The following is a 23,588-nucleotide window of genomic DNA, read 5'->3' as shown; positions in this document are numbered from 1 at the left end:
GTACAACAGAATATAAGATATGACCTCAAAGGGCTTGCAACCTATTTGGGAAAACAGGAAAATGACTACTAGATTATCATTTAGGCATGTTTGTGAAACAAATCTTTAGTGTTCATTGTTCCTGCTGGTTATTCTCTTGGCCTAATTATGTGAGGAAAACAGAATGAAAGAAAACGATGGGAAGCAAGTGCAATGTGGCTAAAAGCATTAAAGCTATAAGCCATGTGCTCCCAATTTAAAGCAATACATTCATGGTTTGCTAGAATCTGTAACTAACTTCTAATTAGTCCCTCTTATTTTGCAGAGGAGGAAACTGTGGCCTATTTTGCAAAGCATTCTAGCTAATACCTGGTGGTTCTAAGACCATAGGTCAGGTTTTCTGACCCTCAGTCAAATGTGCTTTCTATCACAACCAAGTGCCTCTGAAGGTAAGGTAAATTGATTAGAGTCATCCTTTGCCTCGGGTCTATGTTAAAGAGCCTTAGTTTTTCCTTGAATGGATTAGATGGAATCATTTGGAATTATTTGATTAGACGTCCATTACAAATTTTTTTGCATGGCAATTTTCATCAATTCTAATTTCTCAGTTACGAAAATAAAACTTAATGCTAAAATCTCCAGTTCTCATCAAAGGGCAAATTAATCTGAATGTCAGACTAATAAATTGTTTTTTAATCTCTATTCACCCATCACTCAACTTTCATATCTTTAACCTGTTGAATGACTTACAAATTTTCTATTTCACTCTTGACCTCTTTTCTGAATTTCAGTTTCATATTTCAGTTGCTGCATCTCTACCTGTTTTTACTCCTATGACCTCAAACTCAACATGAAGCCAGCTTCCCTTCCACATATTCCTATTTCTGTCAATGACACCATCATTCTTCCAGTCATCCAGGTCTGAAATCTTGGCATCATCTCTCTTCTCTTCTAAATCTAGTGGTTTACCAATTTCTGTGGGGTCTTCGAGAAATACTTAGTATTTCTCTCAATTCCATTTCTTTTTTTGAGACAGGGTCTCTCTCATCCAGGCTAGAGTGCAGTGGCACGATTGTGGTCTACTGCAGCCTCGACCTCCCCAGTGATTCTCCCACCTGAGCCTCCCTTGTAGCTGGGACTATAGGTGTGTGCCACCACACTGGGCTAATTTTTTTTAGAGATGAGGTCTTACTATGTTACCCAGCCAGGTCTCAAGCAATCCTCTCCCCTTGGCCTCCCGAAGTGCTCGGATTACAGGCACCACACCAAGCCCATTTCTTGTTTTTAATTCCATTTCCTACCCCTAACTTGGTTCCTCATGATTCCATAACCGGGCGGTGACAACGTCTACCACTCACCCTGCTTCCATCCTAGCAACCCAACCTACAACCACTGTGGACTACTCTCTCAAAATGACTATTTAAACAAAAACACAAACACCCATTTCACTCCTTTGATTCTAATTCTCCACAGCTCCCCAGTGTCCATGGGTAATAAAATTCAAATTCAAAATCCTGGATAACGTGGCCCCCGCTTTTGCAAGCGCCTCTAATTTTTCCTTCACAGAACCATCCTCCCCAGTCAGAAATTGCTTTTCTTCCCAACGCCCATGTCCACCTTGGGCTTAGGCCTGTAATGGACTCTGGCTCTTCATCTGAATTCTGCTCTGTTAAAATTGAGAGCAGCAGACCACGGCCCCTCCTCAAAATGCCAGAGGTACCTACTGATCTTTCTAGAGAAGCAGCCTTCAGACCTATGTCCCCAGAAATCTCTACATTTGTCCCTTTCCCAACTAAAGGAACTCTTGCAGGGCACAAAACAGCCTCTGTTTCTTTGTGTCCCCAGCTCCTGTTTGTTGAGGAGTGAGTTGAAGGAGTAGCAGGTGTGTTAACTTGTCAAAAAGATGAGTTCAGGTGCTGGGGGAGGGGAAACACCCCACGGCCCTCCCCCCACAGCGGGGCAGGTGTGTCTGAGGGGCCTCGGCGGGTCCTGGGGCGAGGGGCGGAGGGTGCCACCCGGGCGCAGGCCAGGGAGGCCCGAAAGCCTTCCCCACGCCCCGCTCGCCCGCGCGTGTGACGGGAGGGCTGCCCGGCCGTTCCGCGCCTGGAGGTAGGTGGTGCTGTTGCCGTGACTGTCTTCCTCATTGGCGCCGCGCGGAGAGGCGGAATGTTCAACTCCTGACTCCGGAGGAAGCGTGGGAGCCGCGAGGGCCGTTGTGGTCCCGACCCCCGCCGCCCTCGTAGCGCGCGAGGCCTCGGCGCCCCCGGCTACTGCTCGCGCCAGGCCCGGGAGCCAGGTAGGGGCCAGGCCGGAGGCCGCGGAGGGCGGGAAGTGAGGGGGCGAGGCCTGTCGCGCTCGCGAGTCGTCCCCGCGTCTCGGGGCCGAGGCGCCGCCGGGGCCCGGGAGCCCAGACGGCCGCGAGAGGCTGCTCGGGGCGCTCCTCCCGGACCCAGGGTCCGCGCGGCGGCGGCAGCGGCAGGAGCGAGCGTTACCGGCGCCCGGAGAGTCCTCGCGGGACCTCGGCCTCGGCGCCGCCAAGTGCGGTTCTGGAGAGTTCGGGCCAGTCCCACGGAGAAGTTGGCGCCCGAAGGCGCGGGGCGCAGGCCGGGGTGGCTTGGGCTTTCTCGGCACGGGCAGGGGCCCCGCGAGCAGCAGAGCCGACCAAGCACCGGGTGGCTGGAACGCTGTCGGGGGGGGGCAAAGCGCGAGGTCCCCAAATCAGGGCAGGGTGCCGGCCACTTCCCAGCACACGCCATGCGTGCGAGGAGGGACGACCAACTTCTGCTTTCCTAAGAACTTGGCCGCAGCGGCGTTGCGTCCCATCCATTTTCCTTCATTCTGTTTTCCTCACACAATTAGGCCAGGAACAATGAACACTGAAGATCAGTTTTACAAACAGGCGTAAATGTATCCAGAGCCACCGCTCCCCGCCTTCCTGCCCCGGGCTTGGGCAGCGTGGATCGCCTGCCCTCTCTGGCTTCCCCCTTTCCTCCCACCACAGACAGGGGTGTCCTCTTCAGTGACCCTCAGGGAGCCAGTGTTTTGTGGTCTCCGAGACCAGCACCAGGCCCAGAAGTGCTTACCCAGGCCGCCGCCTCGCCTGGCCTCGCATGCTCATGACAGCTTTCAGAAAACTTTAATTCAGGACTGGCTGGATGACTTCCGATTGCCTCAAAAAAAAAAAAAAAAAAAAAAAAAAAGAATTGGGTATCTCTGTTAGATCGCCGAAAATGTTTCTGATGTGCTTTGAAATCGCCCATAAGCGTTGTTTATGGGGAACTTTATTTTTGTTAGTTTCTGTAATAATGAAAGCAACACAATTCCAAGTATAGTACAGTAAGCAGCTCTCATTAATAATGGTGAGAATCGTCTTACAGAGTGACTTGGAGGATTTTTGAATTAAGATTGTTGAAAACTGTATTCCGACTTTAACCCTGAAGCTGTTTTAGGGGAGCCTTCTTGCTTCCCTGAACTTCGTTGACATGAACAGCTAGGATTTACTGGACCCAAACCTCCAAACACGTTTAAAGATAAGTAAGCAAGTGATTCAGGGCTACTTAATGCCCTCTTTGTAGTAGGCCTGTCTCCACGGTGAAATTTCACTTGTTTTTCAATTTAAAAAAAAAATGTGATGGCTGCATTTTTAATTATGGTTTTGGCCATTTGTAGAGCCTTTGTTTTAAATTCCTGCTACCATAGTGAGTCTTAGGAGATTGTAAATAGGAATTTAGTTTGGGAAGAGAGAATTAAGATAAAAAATGGTCTTTTGGACCACTGCATTATTTATTTTAATCTTTCACAATTCCTACTATAAACTTTTTGAGATTATTTGGGGAGTTTTTTTAACTACAAAATATTATTTAAATAAAAAATTGTAGTGATCATAATTGCGGAGTAAATGACCATGATGCAATTGCCAGGACTTTTTTTCTTGTCTAAAAAAGCAAATAGATGATTGATCTGTTTTTCTTATTCTTTTAGGGAATACATAAGGACACACTAAAGAAAGGGAGAGAGAGAAAAATATCCAAATATTAAACACGCGGACTTGGATCTAAAAATGGATGGTCAAAGATCTTGGGAACTAAGGGGCCTTCTTGCCAAATAAGGAAACTTGGCAAGTTGCACTGTGTATTTTAACTTAGCACAAGAGTGAGTGTTATTGGCAATATATTGGCTCAGCGCCTATCTGGAATGAGTAGTGAAACTGACTTTGTTAGGGCTACTAAATGACAAATAGGAGGTCTGAGGGGCATGAAGTGAATAAATCGAATCATCAGAGAAATTACTGGAGAAATTACAATGATGTTGCTTGAAAAGAAGTCAGATGTAAGGTGAAGCTGTTAGTGTGGAATGAAAGAGCAAAATGGACAGTTTATTTTAGAAATTGGTAGATTTAGAAGAGAGGAGAGAATCGATGTTTATTGTTTTGTTTTTTAAAAAGACTGGAAAAAGGTGTTTGTGGGGATATAGCACTTCTTGGAATAAGATAGCCCTATGTCTGTATTCTGAGATGTTGGAAATAAAAATGAATTTAGATCACTTGTTTTCCATTTTATTCTATCCAGGACAAATTGACAGGCTGTATCTTGTCTATCTAAATGTAATAGGAACAGTTAAGACACCTTTTGGTCTTACTGCAAGGAAGATTTAGGCAATTTTTTTTTTGTGGCTATTCACTTTGCCCCACTACATAAAAATAAGCAGAGTTCCAGCTGTGACCAGAAAACCGTACCTGGTAAGGAAAGAGGGCTGTGAATGCTAGAGCTTAGACTGATTTGACTGATACATGGGTGCTTTTATATCAGACCTTCCTATGGAAAGCTGAAGCATCGATTACACCCTAACAGCTGTTAAGTAATCCCAGCACAGTAGAAGAATGTGAGAACAAAGCAGCCACACATCTGACACCGTAACCCCAGTGTCTTCAATTGTAATAGGAAATTAAAGCCTCAGATTGAACTTTGGGTGGATGGTAAGCAATCCAGTAATTACTGTAATAAGAAAGGAGTTAAAGAGGGAAAACAAAAGGCAAATGAGAAGGAGGAGGCAGAACGTTATTAACAAAAAGACACTATATGGTAGAAAACAATAATATGACTTTGGAGTCAGGCCTGAATTTGACACAAGTTGTGTCACCTGTAAGTTAGATAGTTGGCTTGAGCTACTTTCACACCGTTGATCCTCAGTTTTCTCACATGTAAGTTAGGGACAGTAGTACCTGCTTGCTAAGGATAAGTACAGTCATGTGTCTGTTAACAATGGGGATAGGTTCTGAGAGAACTGCGTTTTTAGGTGGTGTCGTAGTTGTGTGAACACTGCAGAGTTCACACAAACCCAGCTGCTATAGCCTCCTACACACCTAGGCTGTGTGTGATAGCCTCTTGCTCCTAGGCTACAGACCTACATAGCATGCTACTGTACTGAATTCTCTAGGCAATTGCAGCACAATAATAAGTATTTCTATCAAAAAATAGAAAAGGCACAGTAAAAATGCAGTATAAAATCTACAGTATCAAAGATAAAAAAATGGTAGACCTGTGTAGGGCACGTACCGTGAATGCAGCTCGCAGGACTGGAAGTTGTTCTGGGCGAGTGAGTGAGTGAGTGGTGAGTGAATGTGAAGGCCTAGGATGTTACTGTACATTACTGTAGACTTTATAAACACTGGATACTTAGGCTATACTAGATTTATTTAAAACTTCTTCAATAATAAATTCATCTTAGCTTGCTGTAACTTTTTTGCTTTATAAACAAACTTTTTTTAACTTTTTGAGTCTTGAAATAACACTTAGCTTAAAACACAAACACATTGTACAGCTGTTCAACAATGCTTTATATCCTTATTCTATAAGTTTTTTTTTTCTGTTTTTAAATTTTAAAAGTTTGTTTCACTCTTTACACTTTCTGGTTAAAAACTAAGACAGAAACACATCAGCCTAGGCTCACACAGGATCAGGATCATCAATATCACTGCTTTCCACCTCCACATCTTGTCCCACTGGAAGGTCTTTGGGGGCAGTAATGTGCATGGAGCTGCTGTCTCCTATGATAACAATGCCTTCTTCTGGATGCCTCCTGAAGGACCTGCCTAAGTTAACTTTCTTTCTTTTCTTTTCTTTTCTTTTTTTTTTTAACTATAAAGAGTACACTCTAAAATGAAGATTAAAAGTATAGTAAATACATAAATGAGTAACATAGTCATTTATTATCCTTATCAAGCATTGTGCCCTGTACATAATTGTATGTGCTATACCTTTTTACAACTGGCAGCATGATAAGTTTATTTACACCAGTATCACCACAAACACATGGGTAATGCATTGCTATGATGTTATGAAACTGTGCCATCACTTAGCAATAGGAATTTTTCAGCTTTATTGTAATCTTATGGGATCACTGTTATGTATGCAGTCCATTGTTGGCTAAAACATAGTTATGTTTATGGTGCATGACTTTATGAGAAACCATTTAGAAATGCTTGTAACCAGTGCCTGATATTTCAGCCACTATATCAGTGTGGTAAAGAAGGATGTTTTACTACATCTCTCAAGTTATACACAGAGCTGGTTGGCCCAGTAGCCTAGTCTGCTTTCTGTTGCTGGAGCAGTCTGTCACAGCCTTGGTAATTTACAAGGAACAAGAATAATTTATTTGGCTCATGATTCTGAAGCCTGGGAAGTCCAGGAGCATGGCTCTGGCATCTGGTGATAATCACCCATTGTAAAAGGGTGGAAGCAAAAGCAAGCGGTGAAAGAGAAAAAGGCAGTTGAACTCCTGAGATCACTAAGCCACTCTCAGGATAACAGCCGGAATCCATAAATGACCTAATCATCTCTTAAAGGGTCTGCTTCCCAGTACCGTTACATTAGCAATTAAGTAATTAAGTTTCAACCTGAGTTTTGGTGGGAGCATTCCTACCTTAGCACTCACTTCTTCCAGCCAAGGCTTGCCTTTGGTAGCCTGTTCTGTTCCCAAATCATACTCATGTAGTGGGTAGGTAGTTTTTCATAACTACTCTCCTGATTTGAGTATAAGGATTTCTAAAGTGTGCTTTAGAACCACTTGGAACCATTCATATAGCTGATTTTGAGCAAGGCCCAACATCCTTCTTTCTGGACTTATCTCTGGGCTTCCATTTAAGAAAAACAAGAAGAAAAGGAAAGAACTGCAGTCTGCATGTCATGTAGTAAATATTTGCTTATTAAACTTTTCTACCAAAGTACCCTATTGTGGGGAAAAATAAATGTTTTCCTTCAAGAATTAGTCCTTATAGCCGCAGATACTCCAATACAAGCAAGTACATGCTTTAAAATTTTGTATTTAATCTTAAAAATTTATGTGGATTTTGTATTCTCTTCTAACATACTCTGCTTTACTTAAATTGAACAAATCTATACAAACAGATGCATATTTATTGCCCCAAATATTTTTTACTTTAGAAACACAATCTTGCTATGTTGTCGGGGCTGGCCTTGAATTCCTGTGCTCCAGCAATCCCCCTACCTGAGCTTTCCCAGTAACCAGGGGTAAGGGCATGTGCCACCTTGCTTGGCTTATTCCCATAATGTTAAAGTAAAACTGATGCTATAGGACAGCCATTTATTCATATCACCTTCTGCACAGTACTGTGTAATACCATGTATGGGAATAAGCACACAAGGAGCATGGGATTGATCCTAATAAAGAGTACTGCGCCATGAAGCCTTGCAGCCCGGCACACTGCGTGGGAGCGTACAGCTCCATTTTGCTGATAAAAGAATAGGGGTAGATCGTCATCCAAAGACTTTTTATGTTAGGTGGTTATATTCTGGCTCTCAAGATGAAGAGAGCTCTTTGCTTTGGGAATGGGGTGAGGGGAGGGAGAGGAAAGTTTTAGGATAGAAACCTGGAATGTGGCTCTTTGCTTCCCACCCAGTTTAAGAGGAGAAATCAAGGAAGATGGCCCAGTCATTTCCATTATTTCCGTCACTGATGTTCACTGTGCTTCTCCATGATGTTTAGTGTCGGGTTCATGACTGCTTCCCTCAGAAAAGGAGAGAGACCGTCTACAGTAGATTAATCATCAAACTCACAGGGTTGGAGTGGATCTTAAAGCAGCATTCATTCTGCTCTCCTAGCTGTTGCAGGGGTCTCCCACTCCACACCCCACGTCTCATTGAACCCTCTTGGCGATGGGTTACTCACTACTGAAGAGGGTGGCAGATTTTCTTGTTGGCCGACTCTAATAACCAGGAATTCTTTTTTTTTTTTTTTCTTTTTGGAGACAGGGTCTTACTTTGTGCAGTGGCACAATCATAGCTTATGGCAACCTGGAACTCTGGGCCCAAACTATCCTCCTGCCTCAGTCTCTCTAGTAGCTGAGACTACAGGCATGAATCACCACACCTAGCTAATTTTTATGGCAACCTTGAACTCCTGGGCTCAAACTATCCTCCTGCCTCAGTCTCTAGTAGCTGAGACTACAGGCATGAATCACCACACCTGGCTAATTTTTATGGCAACCTTAAACTCCTGGGCCCAAACTATCCTCCTGCCTCAGTCTCTCGAGTAACTGGCACTATAGGCATGAACCACCACACCTGGCTAATTTTTATTTATTTATTTTTTGTAGAGATGGGGTCTCACTATGCTGCCCAAATTGGTCTTAAATGCCTGGCCTGAAACAATACTTCCACTTTAGATTCCCAAAGAATCGGAATTCTTTCTGTAACTTTCATCCACAGATAGCCTTACCTCTTGATCATCAAAACATAATATAAGGTCTTAGTCTTCCCTAGTTGTACCATCTCCATTCCTTTCACCCTTCATCTTAGATTGAGGTTACCATATTTTAACCCTTGCATTCACCCTTCTCAGGGAGTATTCATTCCAGGCATTCAGTCCAAAGTTGTACCTATCTGTCAGCAGCTAGGATGGTCTGATACTTTCTATCTGATAGAAAACAGTTCAGGGTACAAACAAGGGCTGAGTAGGGTACAAGCAAGACCTAGGGTGGGAGCAGGATGGGTGGGAGGTGGCGAACTGAAGTGAGCCTTGTGTACTCGGGCTACAGCTTTCTCCCCAACCCTAGTCCTAACACCTGTGAATTCCTCTTCTAGCCAAGCCCTAGAAATCTCCCCTCTCTGTGCACCCTCACTCTATTAACTCTGGCCCCATTCTCTTCCTCATGCCACAGGAAGCTCCCAGTTACTCAACACAAGAAGCCTACGCAGTGGCCCATGCTGTGGCACAGGTTGTGTCCACTTTACGTTTCCTAGCTGGGCTACTGTTTGAGCACAGACACATTTCCACGTAGCACTTCTGTGGCATAAGTGCTCCCACCAACTACATTCCTGTTCCTCCTATGTTTTACTTCTGGTAATAATATTTTTGGTAAGGAAGTGTGTTCTGGAAGTTGCTTTTTATTAGTTGAAATACTAAAATTTTTAAATATTTCAATAAGAATGTTTAGCTCATTTTTATTATGTTGCTCTAACTAGAGAGTTACATTACTTATATGGTAAAGATACAGGAGGAAGGAGAACATGAAACAATAGCTATTCTGTTTTTCAGATTCTTATGTAAAGTTGGGTTCTCTCAGATATCCATACCTGAAGTCCTACTCAGTATAAGATAGACTGATTTTCTAGGAGCAGCCTTGGAGGAAGAAGGGAAATATCGATGGTAGATACAGTACTAGTTGGTTCTATTTATATACCTAGTCTTGCAACTTTTTAAAATTTTTATATATTTTTGAGACAGAGTCTCACTGTCGCCTGGGCTGGAGTGCAGTGGCTCGATCATAGGTCACTGCAGCTTCGACCTCCTGGGCTCAAGCGGTCCTCCTGTCTCAGCCTTCCACAGTGCTGGTATTACAACTGTGAGCTATTGCACCTAGCCAGCTTTTATCTTTTTTAGTGATTAAAAAAAATAGTAGAATAGCAGTCCTGTTTAGGAATAGAATCTTTGACCTTGGTGTTATGGACAAATGCACTGAACCAGAGCTTTCCTCATTTTTTGAAGATAAGACTTGTAGGGGAAAAAAATTGCAAAACAGTGATTCCAAGTGGTGTTCTTTTAATAGACATGATAAAGCACATTTTATTAATTTATTCACTGATCTATGTTAAAAAGGCTGAAATAATACTAGCATAAATATCAAGGCAGCAAGTTTGGCAAAATAATTTGCTGAATACTGAAGGCTCTTTTCAAAGAGTCTTTTTTGTTAAATCCACGTTGTGACAAAACAAATAAGTTTTTCTTCCTATGTTGTACAGAAAGTAAACTGGCAACCATACTTTTTTGAAGAAGGGGAAAAGGAAACCATGAATTAGGGACAGGAAAAGAGGAAGGATCTAAATTCAGAGATATAGGCCCATATAAAACCACAAGATAGAAACATCCAGAGAAAGTTCAAAGACCTTTTTTTCTAGTAAAGTTTATCCTTTCATAAAGTAGATTTTTATTTTTATTTTTACTTTTAGAAATGAGATCTTCGTATGTTGCTCAGGCTGGGCTCAAGTGATCCTCTAGCCTTGGCCTCCCAAAATGCTGGGATCACTGGTGTGAGCCACTGTGCCTGGCCAAAGTAGATTTAATTTTTTATAAAAATTATCACTTGCAGGTATTAGATAAGCAGGTTATAGTTTTCTGGGGGTTAGATGTACATTGACTCTGCAGCAGATAAGGTCTGAAGAAGATAGGGTCACCGGGTTAGAAGGGGACAATCCAGGATCCTACCAAAGTGAGGGCTATCACTGAATAAATAGATCTTAGAAATGCTAATATCCAAAAAGTGCAAAAAAAAGAAAAGTATTATGTTTTAGCAATTGAAATTTTCACATGAAAAAAGTTTAAAATAAATTATAATTGCTAACTAATAAGATCTTTCAGAAATGACCAATACCAAAAACAGTAGTTAAACAGAGGAGTGAGAAAGAATTAGAACATATGCAAGGAGAGGAAAAGGATTTAGGGATCAATAGCACATTTATTTGTTAATAATTGCTCTGCAAAACTAAGAGATACAATATAAAACAGTTCTGAAAATGGGGAGAGGAAAGCTATTGAGAGCATACCTGACTGTAAAAGCTGAAGGAATAGATGGCTAAATATGATATCGAAGCTTATTAAAATAATAAGAAAACCATAGTTTCCATGAATTGCATGTATCCATAGGCTGGGGACTGTGCTCACGTATGCACTTTCGTAGCACTGGTATTATTGCCAGTAAGAACAGTGAGGTCAGAGAGGCACAGTGCCTTGCCCAAGTAGCTAATAACAGATTTGCTAGTAGATCTCTCTTGTAGGGGTCTTTCCTCTGAATCATACTACTTCCCTGTTGCAATATCTCTTATTTGGAAGTGAGATTTATTAATGAAGTCAAATAATACTATGTAAACTTGATAACTTTGGGGCAGTCAGTTTTGTGACACTGAATGGAAAAGATTTGGAAATGTTTTATTTATGCATCTAGAAATGCCACAGTCTGAGGAAAAAGTGATTTGTTAAACTTACCAAGAGGTGGAGGAGGGTTCAAACTCATATCAATCTCATTCTAAAACCTTGCTTTTTAATGTTAGAACTGCAGTGAGGTCATTTTGTTTTTAATTTGGGGCAAAAGTAACAGTGAAAAGACAAGTGACTTATTTGAGGTCAACACAGATCTGAAAAATCAAGAAGCAAAATAGCAGATCTGTGAATAAGAAACCTAAGTTTATTTTTTTGGACTAGAAGATTGAAAACTTTAAAAGTAAAATCATTCTTTAAGATTTTCTATCTTCATATGGTTCCACTTTTGATAATTAGCTGCTGCTGCTATATATGCTTTCAGCAATTGGGTTAATAGTTAAGTTTTTTTGAATTTTAATTGAAGGAAAATTTAAAAAATTTTTGACATTCTACTCAAATAGTGAAATGATTGGATTCAACCATCAAATTATTGCTTTTCAACATTTACAGAGTTGTGATGCCTTATTATGCTTTGGTTTTTGTGACAATTCTGCTCTAACTTACCCTTCAGTGTTGTGTGGTAGATACTTAACATTTAAAACAGCTTTGAGAGTTTATAAAACAACAGTGAGAATGCTACAAAATTAGGACTGAGCATTGTCGAATGGCAAAAATTACCTTTTTTGTGTGTAAAAGCAATTCCTTTTTCAATTTTTTTTTTTTTTTTTTTTTTTTTGAGACAGAGCCTTGCTGTGTTGCCCAGGCTGGAGTGCAGAGGTCTCTTGGGTTCAAGTGATTCTCCTGTCTCAGCCTCCTGAGTAGGTAGGATTATAGGCACATGCCACCATGCCTGGCTAATTTTTGCATCTTTAATAGAAATGGAGTTTCGCCATGTTGGCCAGGCTGGTCTTGTACTCCTGACCTCAAGTGATCCACCCACCTTGGCCTCCCAAAGTGCTGAGATTACAGGCATGAACCATCGCACCCGGCCATAGCAATTCTTTTAATACAGTGAGATGAAAACGTTGGATTTGATTTGATATACCATGTAAATAAATGAATATAGATGACTTTTTATTAAATTCTGATATATTAATTCAGTGGAGAATACATTTGAAAAATTAGAACATAATTTTGTCAAGTCTTCCCCAACAGGCTCTAAGTATAAATAACTAGCAACTCAGATTTTTCATTCTTCTGGTCGTAAATCGATCCCCTTAGAAAAATAATTCTGAAAGGAGAGAAAACTCAAGGGAGAAAAAACTATATATATAGTCCAACTTCCATGTAGATGGGAGTGGATATCTCAACCAGATTTTTCAGCTACATCCATGATACTTTGCCAAGCTCACTAGAGTTAAACCTGTACTCATACACACTAGATCACTAGTTTCTTCAGTATTCAAATGGAACTTAATTTTTTATGGTTTCAATAAAACAAGTAATTGTATAGTTCCATCCACAAATAGCCAGTTCCCCTATGCAGGGTGCATTGCAAAGTAGCAGTGATCCTGGGAAGAACCTGACTAGTTGCCTCCTGTCAAGGGGTGAAATCCTGGAGAAGAATGCTTCTCAAAGTTCAGCCTTCTTCTGGCACCCTTAGGTCAGTATTAGATGTGACTGATCCTACCTCAGTTCATCCATATTCCCTGGGCTTGTTCTATAGCATAGGACTTAGATGGATTCATATTGATCTCATCCTGCTTCAGACCTCTGCCTTTGTTTTGAAAAGGATTTCTCTACTCCTCCTTCTTCCCCAATGCTAGGATTCAGAGGGACCCAGTACTGGAGGTCTGAAATACACTCTCCTCAGTCTCCCAAGAAGCCTAGGCAGCAGTTTCCAGATCAGAATTTGCTTTAGAACCTCCTGGGGTACTTGTAAAAATTACATACCTTATGTTTTACATAACTTGCTTGAAGTCTCTCCAGCTACAAAAGGTATAATGGAATAATAACCAGAAACAACTCATTTACTCAACAAAATTTTTTTTAATGGAAAACCTGTATCACTGTGTACCTGGCTGTGTAGTGGTGCTGAGGATCCAGATGTAAACAGAACTGAGTTTGACTTCAGGGAATTTATAGTCTGGTGGGAATTAAGTGGGAAAGATAAATGGGTAAAGAAAGGTGTTGTGGTACAGAAGAGGGAGAATTTAACTCTGCTCCTGAGACTCAAAGAGGTGGTCAGGGGTAGGAATTTGCTGGGAAAACAAAAGTATTTGAAGCAGAGACACTAGCCTGTGCAGAAGTGTGGAGATGTGAGAGGTCAGTGTGTTTTGGGAACTGCAGGTAGTTCCTCATGTTGTATGGGAAATGAGATGACATGAAGTCAAAGTGGCTATAAGTGGTAAATAAGTAACACAAGAAACTTTCCTGGAATTAGAATACATGAGTTACAGATTGAAAGAGTTCACTGAGTGTCCTACCAATGAATGAAAAAGACTCATTCCTAAACATATCCTATTAAAATTCAGGATTTCTGGCATAAATAGAGGATCCTAAAAGCTTTTGGAGAGGAACAAATAATATAAAAATGGTTAATAATCAGTAACATCAGACTGCTCGGTAGCCACATTAGAAACTAGGAAAAAATGAAGTAATACTTTCGAAATCATATGGGAAATTGTTTCCTACCTAGAATTGTATACCCAACCAGGTACTAATCAGGCATTTTAGGCTATACAGATTCTCAAAAAATTATATTCTGTGTGATCTATTCAGGTAGCTGATGGGAGACATGTCTTGTCAAAACAAGAGAATAAACTAAGAAAGGGAAGACAGGAAATCCAAAAACAAGGTTCTCACAGAGCAAAAAGGTGAAGGAAATTCTTAGGATGGTAGCCAACAGAAGTCCCAGTCCAAGTCAGGCCTAGAGAGTAACCATTCCAGCCAGATTGAATCAGGATGAAGGGCCTAGAAGGCATGTCTCTAAAAAAAATAAATAAATAAAACCAATGTGAAGAAAGGAGGGAAATTACTTGTTTTAATTTTATTGAGGAGTTTTGCAGCTCTTAGGAGAGCTTAATGAGGTGAATGTGTTAGGAGTATAAAAAGCTAAGCAAACAACAACAGCAAAAAACAGGGCAACTAATTAACAGAATCAAAAAGTTATCCAAGAAAGGAGATGTAATAATTGAATTCTATATGGCATTGCTGGGAATAATATTTACTTTGTCAGATTACTGTGAACACTGTTGACTTAACCAAGTGTTGTATAGTTGGAGGCTGGGAAGTTTGGGCAAGTGTGCCATATTTGTATGCATGCCATGTTTGTAAAATGGTATATGAGAACTAAACTCTTGTCTTCCACGGAAGTTAGTAGATAATATCTAAAATGGAAAATCAAGAAATAGGAATATAAGCACATTATTTCGAAATACAGAGTTCAGTACCAGAAGAAAATACTAAAGGAATTGAAATTAGTTGGGTGTGGAGAGTGGGACTTGGATGTGGGGTAGGGGGAGGCAGGAAACTTCTCTTTTATGATAAGCTTTGTAGTTCAATTTCATTTTAATGCTTTCATAAAATAATTAACAAAAATTTAAACCTAGCACCTGTAATGCTGAGGGAATCTTGCAAATGATGTTGGACATTTGGTTGAACCAACTTTTTAGATTGCATATTTATATACCTACCCTTGGCAGCATCCTTAAATTTAATCCAAATTTTGTTCTTTTCCATGTTTAATTAAATGGGAATTACAGAAAAGTTGGTAAACTGTTGATTCACATATGTTTATAGATTATATTTAGATACTATGATCTTACCCCCACTCATATTTTTATGTGGAGTGTATCTTCTAAACTTTAGAGGATGAACAAACAACCCTTCCTCTTTCTTGCCTTCTCTTCAAAGTGGAGCAGTATTTGACTTCATGTGAGAAATGCATTCCTCAGTGACCTGATTTTCCTGAAACGGGGTGGCTAGCCAGCTGCACGCTAAGATCTCTGAGCTGCCTGCGCACATCACTCAACAAAGCCCCAAGCTGTTTATGGAGAAATGTTGCGGTTTATATGGATACAAACCAACCTCTTCTACCTTTTAATTTTTTAAGAAAAACTCACAGAAGAATGGAAAGAGTAGTAAAATGCCCAGATACCCGTCATCTAGATGTGCCACTTCTTAACGTTTTGCCATACTTGCTTTCTTTCTCCCTCTCTCTATATCCATGCATAATTTTTGGTGTGTGTGTGTTGGGGGACAGGGACAGGGATGAGGACTGAACCATTTTAAAGTAAATTATAGACATCACACTTTAAAATGTCTACATGCATTTCCCAAGCAATACATCTGAGGACATCCTTCTATAAAACAAAAATACCGTTATTTACCATAGATAAAAAAATATCATCTAATGTATGGTTAAATATGCAGATTTCCTTAATATCCCAACAATATTTTCTATAGTTTTTTATCCAGAATCCAGTGATTATAAATTACATTTAGTCATCATGTTTCTTTTTTTTCTTTTTTTTGAGCTGGAGTCTCACTCTGTCACCCATGCTAGAGTACAGTGCAACCTCCACTTTCTGGGTCCAGGCAATTCTCGTATCTCAGCTTCCCAGGTAGCTGGAATTACAGGTGCCCGCCACCACACCCAGCTAATTTTTGTATTTTTAGTAGAGACAGGGTTTCACCATGTTAGCCAGTCTGGTCTCAAACTCCTTACCTCAAATGATTCACCTGCCTTGGCCCCCCAGAGTGCTGGGATTACAGGTGTGAGCCACCATGCTCAACCTAGTCATTGTGGTCCTTTAAGTTTTCCTGATGCTAGAAGTTTCTCTGCTTTAAAAAAATAAACCAAAACTTTTATAACATTCACAGTTATGAGGAGCCTAAACCAGACGTTTTGTAGAATGTCCTAGAAATATAGATTTGTCTTTTTGGTCCCTCATTATAAGGTTCTGGTTTACACTTTTTGCAAGAATATGTGTGCAAACTTTTTTAATCCACCATTTTTAAACTTTTTATGGAGGTTCAAAATTTTAGCCCAATTTTCATCCAGTTTTTGTATTTGTGAGTCTTGCTAATCTGTAGTTTGGCATATGGTGTTAAGAATGGCCACTTACCTGGAGAATAGTAAAACTCCTTAGACCCTAGGAAAGATCACTATAATAATCTCTGGGAGGGGTAATACGTTTCTCTGGAAACAAGCATAATATTTTTTAACATCCTTGGCAGTATTCTTTGGATGACTTAATATATTGTAATCAAGGACAAATTTTTCTACTCTTTAGTTAAGTTTTGTTACAGTATGCAGTCAGGGAGCAAATACTCTGCCAGCTTTTCTGTCATCCCTAAGCTGAAAGTTTGTTTTTGGAGTCTAAACATTGAGTATGTGTTCCGTTTGCAGCCCTGCGGCTGTCCTTGTGCCAGGATGCTCAGTGGCTTAGGTTGTGTATATTTTGTATGGAGGGAGTGCAGTGTGGAGAGGTGGCGTGCCTCAGATGCCAGTGGAGCAATGCAAGCTTGCCAGGGAAAGCATGCTTCCCGTCTGTCAGGGCTCCCTGATAGGAGACCTGGTGACACAGTAGCCTTTCCACAGAGCTCCTCGGGACGTGTAGGAAGTGCTGCTGCAGGTTTTGTCTGGGGGAAATCTGAGCCATTTCTCTGTGGACAGCTGTGTTTCAAAGTCTGGGCAGGTTGCTGTTGAATTTTGCGTGGGCTGCCAGGGTGAGTGTTTTCATTTCGGTTTGTTTATAATCTTGCTTTTCGTCTTCCTAAGTCACCATGACTTTCTGGAAGTCTCACAGGACTTGTTTGTTATATATTATCTAAAGTAGGATTCAAAGGATTTAGCCTAATAGATTTGTAATTCAATTTTTCTTTTTCTTTCTTTCTGCAGATTTTGTGGAAGTATAATACTTTGTCATTATGAGATGTCGTCTCTCGGTGCCTCCTTCGTGCAAATTAAATTTGATGACTTGCAGTTTTTTGAAAATTGCGGTGGAGGAAGTTTCGGGAGTGTTTATCGAGCCAAATGGATATCACAGGACAAGGAGGTGGCTGTAAAGAAGCTCCTCAAAATAGAGAAAGAGGTAAGGTCTTTTCCTGCTGACAGAAACAGTCACGATACCACTTATGTAAGCTTTTTCAACCTCGAGTTAGAGGATCACAGGGCTGCAAAGGATCACAGGGCTAGCAAGGCCTTTGGGGCTGATCCACGAGGCTGTTTCCCAATTTCCATTCTGGGAGCCCCATAAATAGAAATTATTGCAGCGTGTGCTTTAGGGGTGAGTTCTACTAGGGGTCAGCTGAAGTAAGAGGATTTCTTTCCAGGGCATGAAAGACCGAATGTTCTCTGAGCTCTGCTGGAGGCAGAGGTGAGATTTCAGACCTTCCCAGGGTTCAAACTTTTCTCTTCCCTAGGGCCACCGAGAGGGGTCGGTAAAGAGTAATGTGTAAGGTTTTCATACCCATTCCATTTTCTCTGCTTGAACTTCTGGTCCTCAGCAGTTGTCTTTTAAAAGATAAAAAGCACTATTTTTTTAAAGCGAAATCTGCAATACCTGTGTCTTGGATTTCACCTCTACTTAAGGCTAACAGTGGGCTTCGTATTTTATAGAATTAATAGGAGCCAGACAGAAAGCTGCTCTCCTGGTAAAATCAGAAAAGTGTCTTAGCTTTCAGAGTCTAGGATTTGTGCTCATCCTAGATGAGCTCAGAGCTCTGAGACCTTTCATCTTTCTCAGGATTGAGATACAACTTGGTTGTCACATTGGGTTTGGTACCTTGAGAATAAAACTACCTGCGGAGCTGACCTGCAGGGACTCAGCAGCATTGATTACTTCAGTAGCGACCCTCTGGAGCTGGTTTTGGTCATTTCTATTTACATCCTGTTTTGGCTAATTATTGTTCAGTATCTTTTCAAGTTAACTTTCCCATAAATATCCTTTAATCTCCCTGGATGATTTCATTTTTTTCATTAACTGCTGCCAGTGATTCGTGGCAATTGATTAGAGAAGGAAACCCAAATGGTAGGACTTTGTGGGTTTGCTCCCAGCAGTGCTGTGTAAGTATGTGATCATCAGCTAGCTGTGTTACCAGTTGTTGAAGCCAGGTCAGGAGGACTAAGATATCTCTGCCTTGGGGTACTGGTGCATTTTTGGAAGGCATTAAGAAATGAGAGCTGTTAAAGCCCATCCAGAAAAGTACAGTGTATAAGAAAGTTACTTTCCCTTTCCCCCGTTTCTCGATCAACAAAAAATTTTAATGGTAGCCAAGTAATAAATCCATGTCTTACCTTGGACTGAACCTAGTCCTTTTAGCTGGTCAATTCATGAAGTCCTTTATAGGAAGCATTATTGTATTCATTTTATCCATTGGAAAATAGAGCTTTGAGACATGTGTTAAGCTGCCTCAGGAGGGGCAAATGAAATACAGGAGGCCAGAACACCTGCTCTTTAGTTTTTAACTCTGAAACCTCTAATTCACCAGGTACAAAGAGAAAACTAAACCAGCTCCATCCATTTACAGAGTTATTTATAAATATGCTAATATTTTAAAGTTTTGGATTGTACAACTTTAGCATAAGGACCATGTTCTTACACAATTATTGGACGTGAGAAAGATTTTATGAGACATGAAACAGATTTTGATAGGAAAATATGAATTATAACCCATTTTCTCCAATACCCCCTTCCCAAGCATACGTACGTAATACCTTTTCTTCTGTTCTTGGGAGAGCCAGGAAAGTGACATAGGAAAGTACCGGAGTGAAAGCAGGAATTGGAAACTGTCAGATCCTGCTTTTTTTGCAGGTATTTAACCTGAATGTAGATAATGCAGAAATTAAGTTGATTCCAGTACACTGCAAGAGCACAACTCATAAACCTGCAAGTAGGGAAAACAAAACCCCCACTTCTGCTTTGGGGCTTAGTCAGTGATTGTGAGTGATAAAGAGAAACAGTGAATTATGGCAAAGCACCCCCATTTGTACCGGATCAACATGAATTTAAGATGTAAAGAGTTATGGCAAGGGTTGGCAGTTACTAGCAAGGAAATATACATTTCTTATGTAAATAATTGTTCTGCTTTAGGAAATGTGTGTGCCTTCTAGCTAGGTGTTTTCTGAGTGGTAAGATAAAGGCAGTAAGCCCTGAATTTTTTCCTAATTTATATATCCAGTTCCATGTCAGTTGGTTGTTTTTTGCCAATGAGTTTAGGAGCAATGGAACATTTAATAAAACATTTGCAACTCATTTCATGTGACTCTTTAAGAGCAACTTATTATTAGACTAAATATAGGTTCTATGAACTTAGGGAAATGTGGATAAAATATATACCAAACTCTTTAACTTTGTTTATGTGAGAGAAGAAAGGAAGACTATTTACTTTCACTTTATTTGCAGTGAGTATGTATTACTTTTCTGTTTTAGTAAGTATAATATTACTTTATTTAAAAACAAAAACAAAAGACTGTATTTACTTAAAATCTTTTTTTTTTTTTTTTTTTTTGAGATGGAGTCTTGCTCTGTCGCCACGCTAGAATGCAGTGGCACAATCTCGGCTCCCTGCAACCTCTGCCTCCTGGGTTCAAGCGATTCTTCCACCTCAGCCTCCCAAGTAGCTAGGGCCACAGGTGTGTGCCACCACACCGGCTAATTTTTTTTGTATATTTAGTAGAGACGAGGTTTCACCCTGTTGGCCTGGATGGTCTTGATCTCTTGACCTTGTGATCCACCCGCCTCAGCCTCCCAAAGTGCTGGGATTACAGGCGTGAGCCATCGTGCCCAGCCTACTTAAAATCTTTAGCTCTTTAAAACTTTATTTAAAAATTTTTTTAAACCTAGAGAAAAATTACAAGAATAGTACCATGAACTCTAGTACACTATATTCTTCCTCTAAACTCATCATTTAGTATCATTATTTGCTTTCTCTGTCTATACTATTGATTTATACGTATTTATATATAGTGTATGATTTTTGCTAAACCGTGAGAGTACATTACAGATGCCATGTATCTTTATCCCTAGATACTTTAGCATCTCCCAAAACACAGCCACAGTATAATTAACAAATTCAGGAAATTTAACAATGATAACAGTAATGTTACACAGTCTATATTCACATTTTTCCAAGTTTTGCAATCAGAGTTTTTGATGGTAATTTTTCCAACCCAGGATCCAATCCAGGATCATATATTGCATGTAATCAATATGTCTGTTCAGCCTGGCTTAATCTGGAACAGTTTTTCTGTCTTTTAAAATGCAGACAATTTGGAAGAGTACAGGACAATTGTTTTGTAGAATGTTCCTCATTTGGGGTTTATGTGATTTCCTCCCCCAGTCTCCAGCCTAGTCAGAGTTTATGTACTTTTGGCAGGGAAACTACATAGGCCATGTGTCTTTGGTGTGTCTTAATGGGTGTTTTGTGGTGTTGGTCTCATTATTGGTGATATTAATTTTGAACCCTTAGTTAAGAGAGGTTTACCCAATTTCTCCACAGTAAAAGAAAATACCTATTTTTCCTTTGTAATTAATAATTAAGTTATGGATAGAAACTTTGAAGCTAGGTAAATATCTCTTCTCAGCAAACATTCACTAATGTTTTTAGCATTCATTGGTGATTCTTGTTTGGATTAAATAGTACTATGATGGTTTGCTGTGCAGAAAGTAAAAAGTTGTAGCATAAGTGAGTTTGTCCTTCTTATTTTTTTCTTTCTTCCTTTATTCGTCCATCCATTCATGTATTTATTGTTTAATTGTAGACCTGAAGACTTTGAAATTCAGAAGGTTATAATCCGTTAGTGTTATTCATTTTCATGCTTAAATTATCCCAAATTTAGCAAGTAAGAGCTCTTTCCAGCTGGCTCTTATGTCCTTTTGATATGTCACCATCATTTTTTGATGATTTTCTTCAGGCACAAAAAGATGTTCTAGGCTTATCTAGTTCCTGTCCCATTCCTGGAGTCAGCGATGTTTTCAGGAAGCCCTGAGTCAATATACCTGATTTTGGAGTATGATATTTAGGAACCAAGATTTGGGTAATAGGATTGTTTACTTTAGATTTAAAAAAAAATATATTGTCTTTTTGGCAGAAATTGTGGCTGTATCTCAAATTAAATGCTTTCATAAATAAAATGTATTTCATATTTTATATCATAAATATGAAAAAAATTCACATTTTATTTCATAAATTTTATGAAAGCATTTAATTTGAAATGTAAAATCATGTCTGTGGTTAGCTAGAATCTGTGATACACTGCTATTAGAAATGTACATTGGTAAACCGTTCTGGAGAAGAGTTTAACAACATGTATCAAAAATCTTAAAATGTTTATGTCTTTGGGCCAGAAATATTACTTCTGGGACTTTATCCTGAGGAAATAATAAGAGATGTACAGAAAGATGGATATAATAATAGGAGTCTTCTCAGATGTGTAATGTTGAAGAATTGGAAGTTACAAATTATGTTGCAGTTATATAATTTATTTCTCTTCCATTTGGAAGAACATTTAGAAAAAAGGAAAATGCTGATTATATAATGGTAAGTGGTGAAAGCAAATTACAAAAGATTATGTATAATATGATTCCAGGTATAGGTTTTGTGTCTGTATGGTGCTTTTATTTTTCTTATAGTGTACCTTGTTTTTCGTATTTTCCTGTGATGATTTTACATTTCTTTTCCCCCCAACATTTTATTGTGAAAAATTTCAAACATAAAGAAAAGGTAGCTGGGCACAGTGGCTCATGCCTGTAATCCCAGCACTTTGGGAGGCCGAGGTGGGCGGATCACGAGGTCAAGAGATTGAGACCATCCTGGCCAACATGGTAAAACCCATCTCTACTAAAAAATATTAAAATTATCTGGGCGTGGTGGCGCATGCCTGTAGTCCCAGCTACTCAGGAGGCTGAGGCAGGAGAATTGCTAGAACCCGGGAGGTGGAGATTGCAGTGAGCTGAGATTGCGCCACTGCACTCCAGCCTGGCGCCTGGTGACAGAAAAAAAGAAAAGGTAAAAAAAAAAGGTGACCAAAAAAAAAGAGAAGGTAAAAAGGTTTTGTAGTAAATATTTGCATACCTACCATCTAGTGCCTATCATTAATATAAATAATTGCTTTATCAAATGTATATGCAGCTATCTACCCTTCTGTTTATTAATTCATTTTGATATATTTCAAATAAGTTGCAGGCATCAATATGCTTCTGCTTAAATACTTCATCCTGTATATTTTTACTAGAGTTCAGTATGTGTTTGCAGCTTTATTTTCTTCTGGGTAAAATTTACCTAAGTTTTGAGAAATGTAAATACCACATGACCCACATATTTACCTATTTATAATTAGAAAATATGTAACATTTTAAGATTTTTGATATATAATTACATTTTTATAATCAGAAAAATTCAATTTAGAAACATATAGCTGAGACAATCTATGTCACTTTCTAGAGATGTCCAAGTGAATTGATTTTTGTAAACTCATTAGTATAGAACACAGCACTGATTTTCCATTCTCAGTATGTGGCTTTAAAATATTTAATGTTTACTTTCATCTTGCTTTTTCATAGCAATGCAAGACTTCAGTTTAGCTTGTTTACATTATCTGCAGATTTACTTATAGTGTACTATTTATTTCTGTTTTAAAAAGTGTTTGTAATAGGAGAAAAAATATAACCTTAAGAATATAAACTGAAGATAAGGAAGCTGCTATTGTAGCTTTTTGATGAATTCCAGATGAGCTGGGATCAAATTGAACTGCTTAGGCAGAAATATAAGGGAGGAGTGGAAGTGGTACAGGAAGACATTGTGACTGCTATGTCCTATTTATAGCTACTGTCCCAGAGGAGAACACTCCCAACACGACAGAGTTCACCAGCTTGAATGTTAAATTTTAAAAACAATCGGCTGGGAGCGGTGGCTCACACCTGTAATCCCAACAATTTGGGAGGTCGAGGTGGGTAGATCATGAGGTCAAGAGATTGAGACCATCTTGGTCAACATGGTGAAACTCCATCTCTACTAAAAATACAAAAATTAGCTGGGCATGGTGGCGTGTGCCTGTAATCCCAGCTACTCAGGAGACTGAGGCAGGAGAGTCACTGGAACCAAACCCAGGAGGTGGAGGTTGCAGTGAGCTGAGATCATGCCACTGCACTCCAGCCTGGCAGCAGAGCGAGACTCCATCTCAAACAAATAACAACAATGGCAAAATTAATCACAGCAGTTTAATTTTA

The 23,588-nt window shown here is 39.7% G+C and overlaps 1 protein-coding gene across 6 annotated transcripts in view; it reads left to right on the top strand.

Annotated features, from left to right (window-relative positions):
• The first annotated feature begins 2,047 nt into the window (after positions 1 to 2,047).
• Positions 2,048 to 23,588, top strand: part of MAP3K20 (mitogen-activated protein kinase kinase kinase 20) — a 204,670-nt gene continuing 183,129 nt past the window's right edge. For 2 of the 6 annotated variants that reach the window (XM_017973405.4, XM_035304527.3), the window contains exons 1-2: positions 2,048 to 2,088; positions 17,258 to 17,450. In XM_017973405.4, the coding sequence (XP_017828894.1) occupies positions 17,292 to 17,450 (159 nt within the window). In that variant the 5' untranslated portion in view covers positions 2,048 to 2,088; positions 17,258 to 17,291. Of the gene's footprint in view, positions 2,089 to 2,108; positions 2,276 to 16,952; positions 17,086 to 17,257; positions 17,451 to 23,588 lie in introns of those variants that run through there. The other 4 variants (XM_002749336.7, XM_008998687.5, XM_008998686.4 and 1 more) reach the window with 2 other exon arrangements.

The sequence above is a fragment of the Callithrix jacchus genome, chromosome 6 (genome assembly GCF_049354715.1).
Source record: "Callithrix jacchus isolate 240 chromosome 6, calJac240_pri, whole genome shotgun sequence".
NCBI classification, from domain to species: domain Eukaryota; kingdom Metazoa; phylum Chordata; class Mammalia; order Primates; family Cebidae; genus Callithrix; species Callithrix jacchus.
The sequence above is the reverse complement of the archived record's forward strand: the minus strand, read 5'-3'. Positions and strand labels throughout refer to the sequence as shown.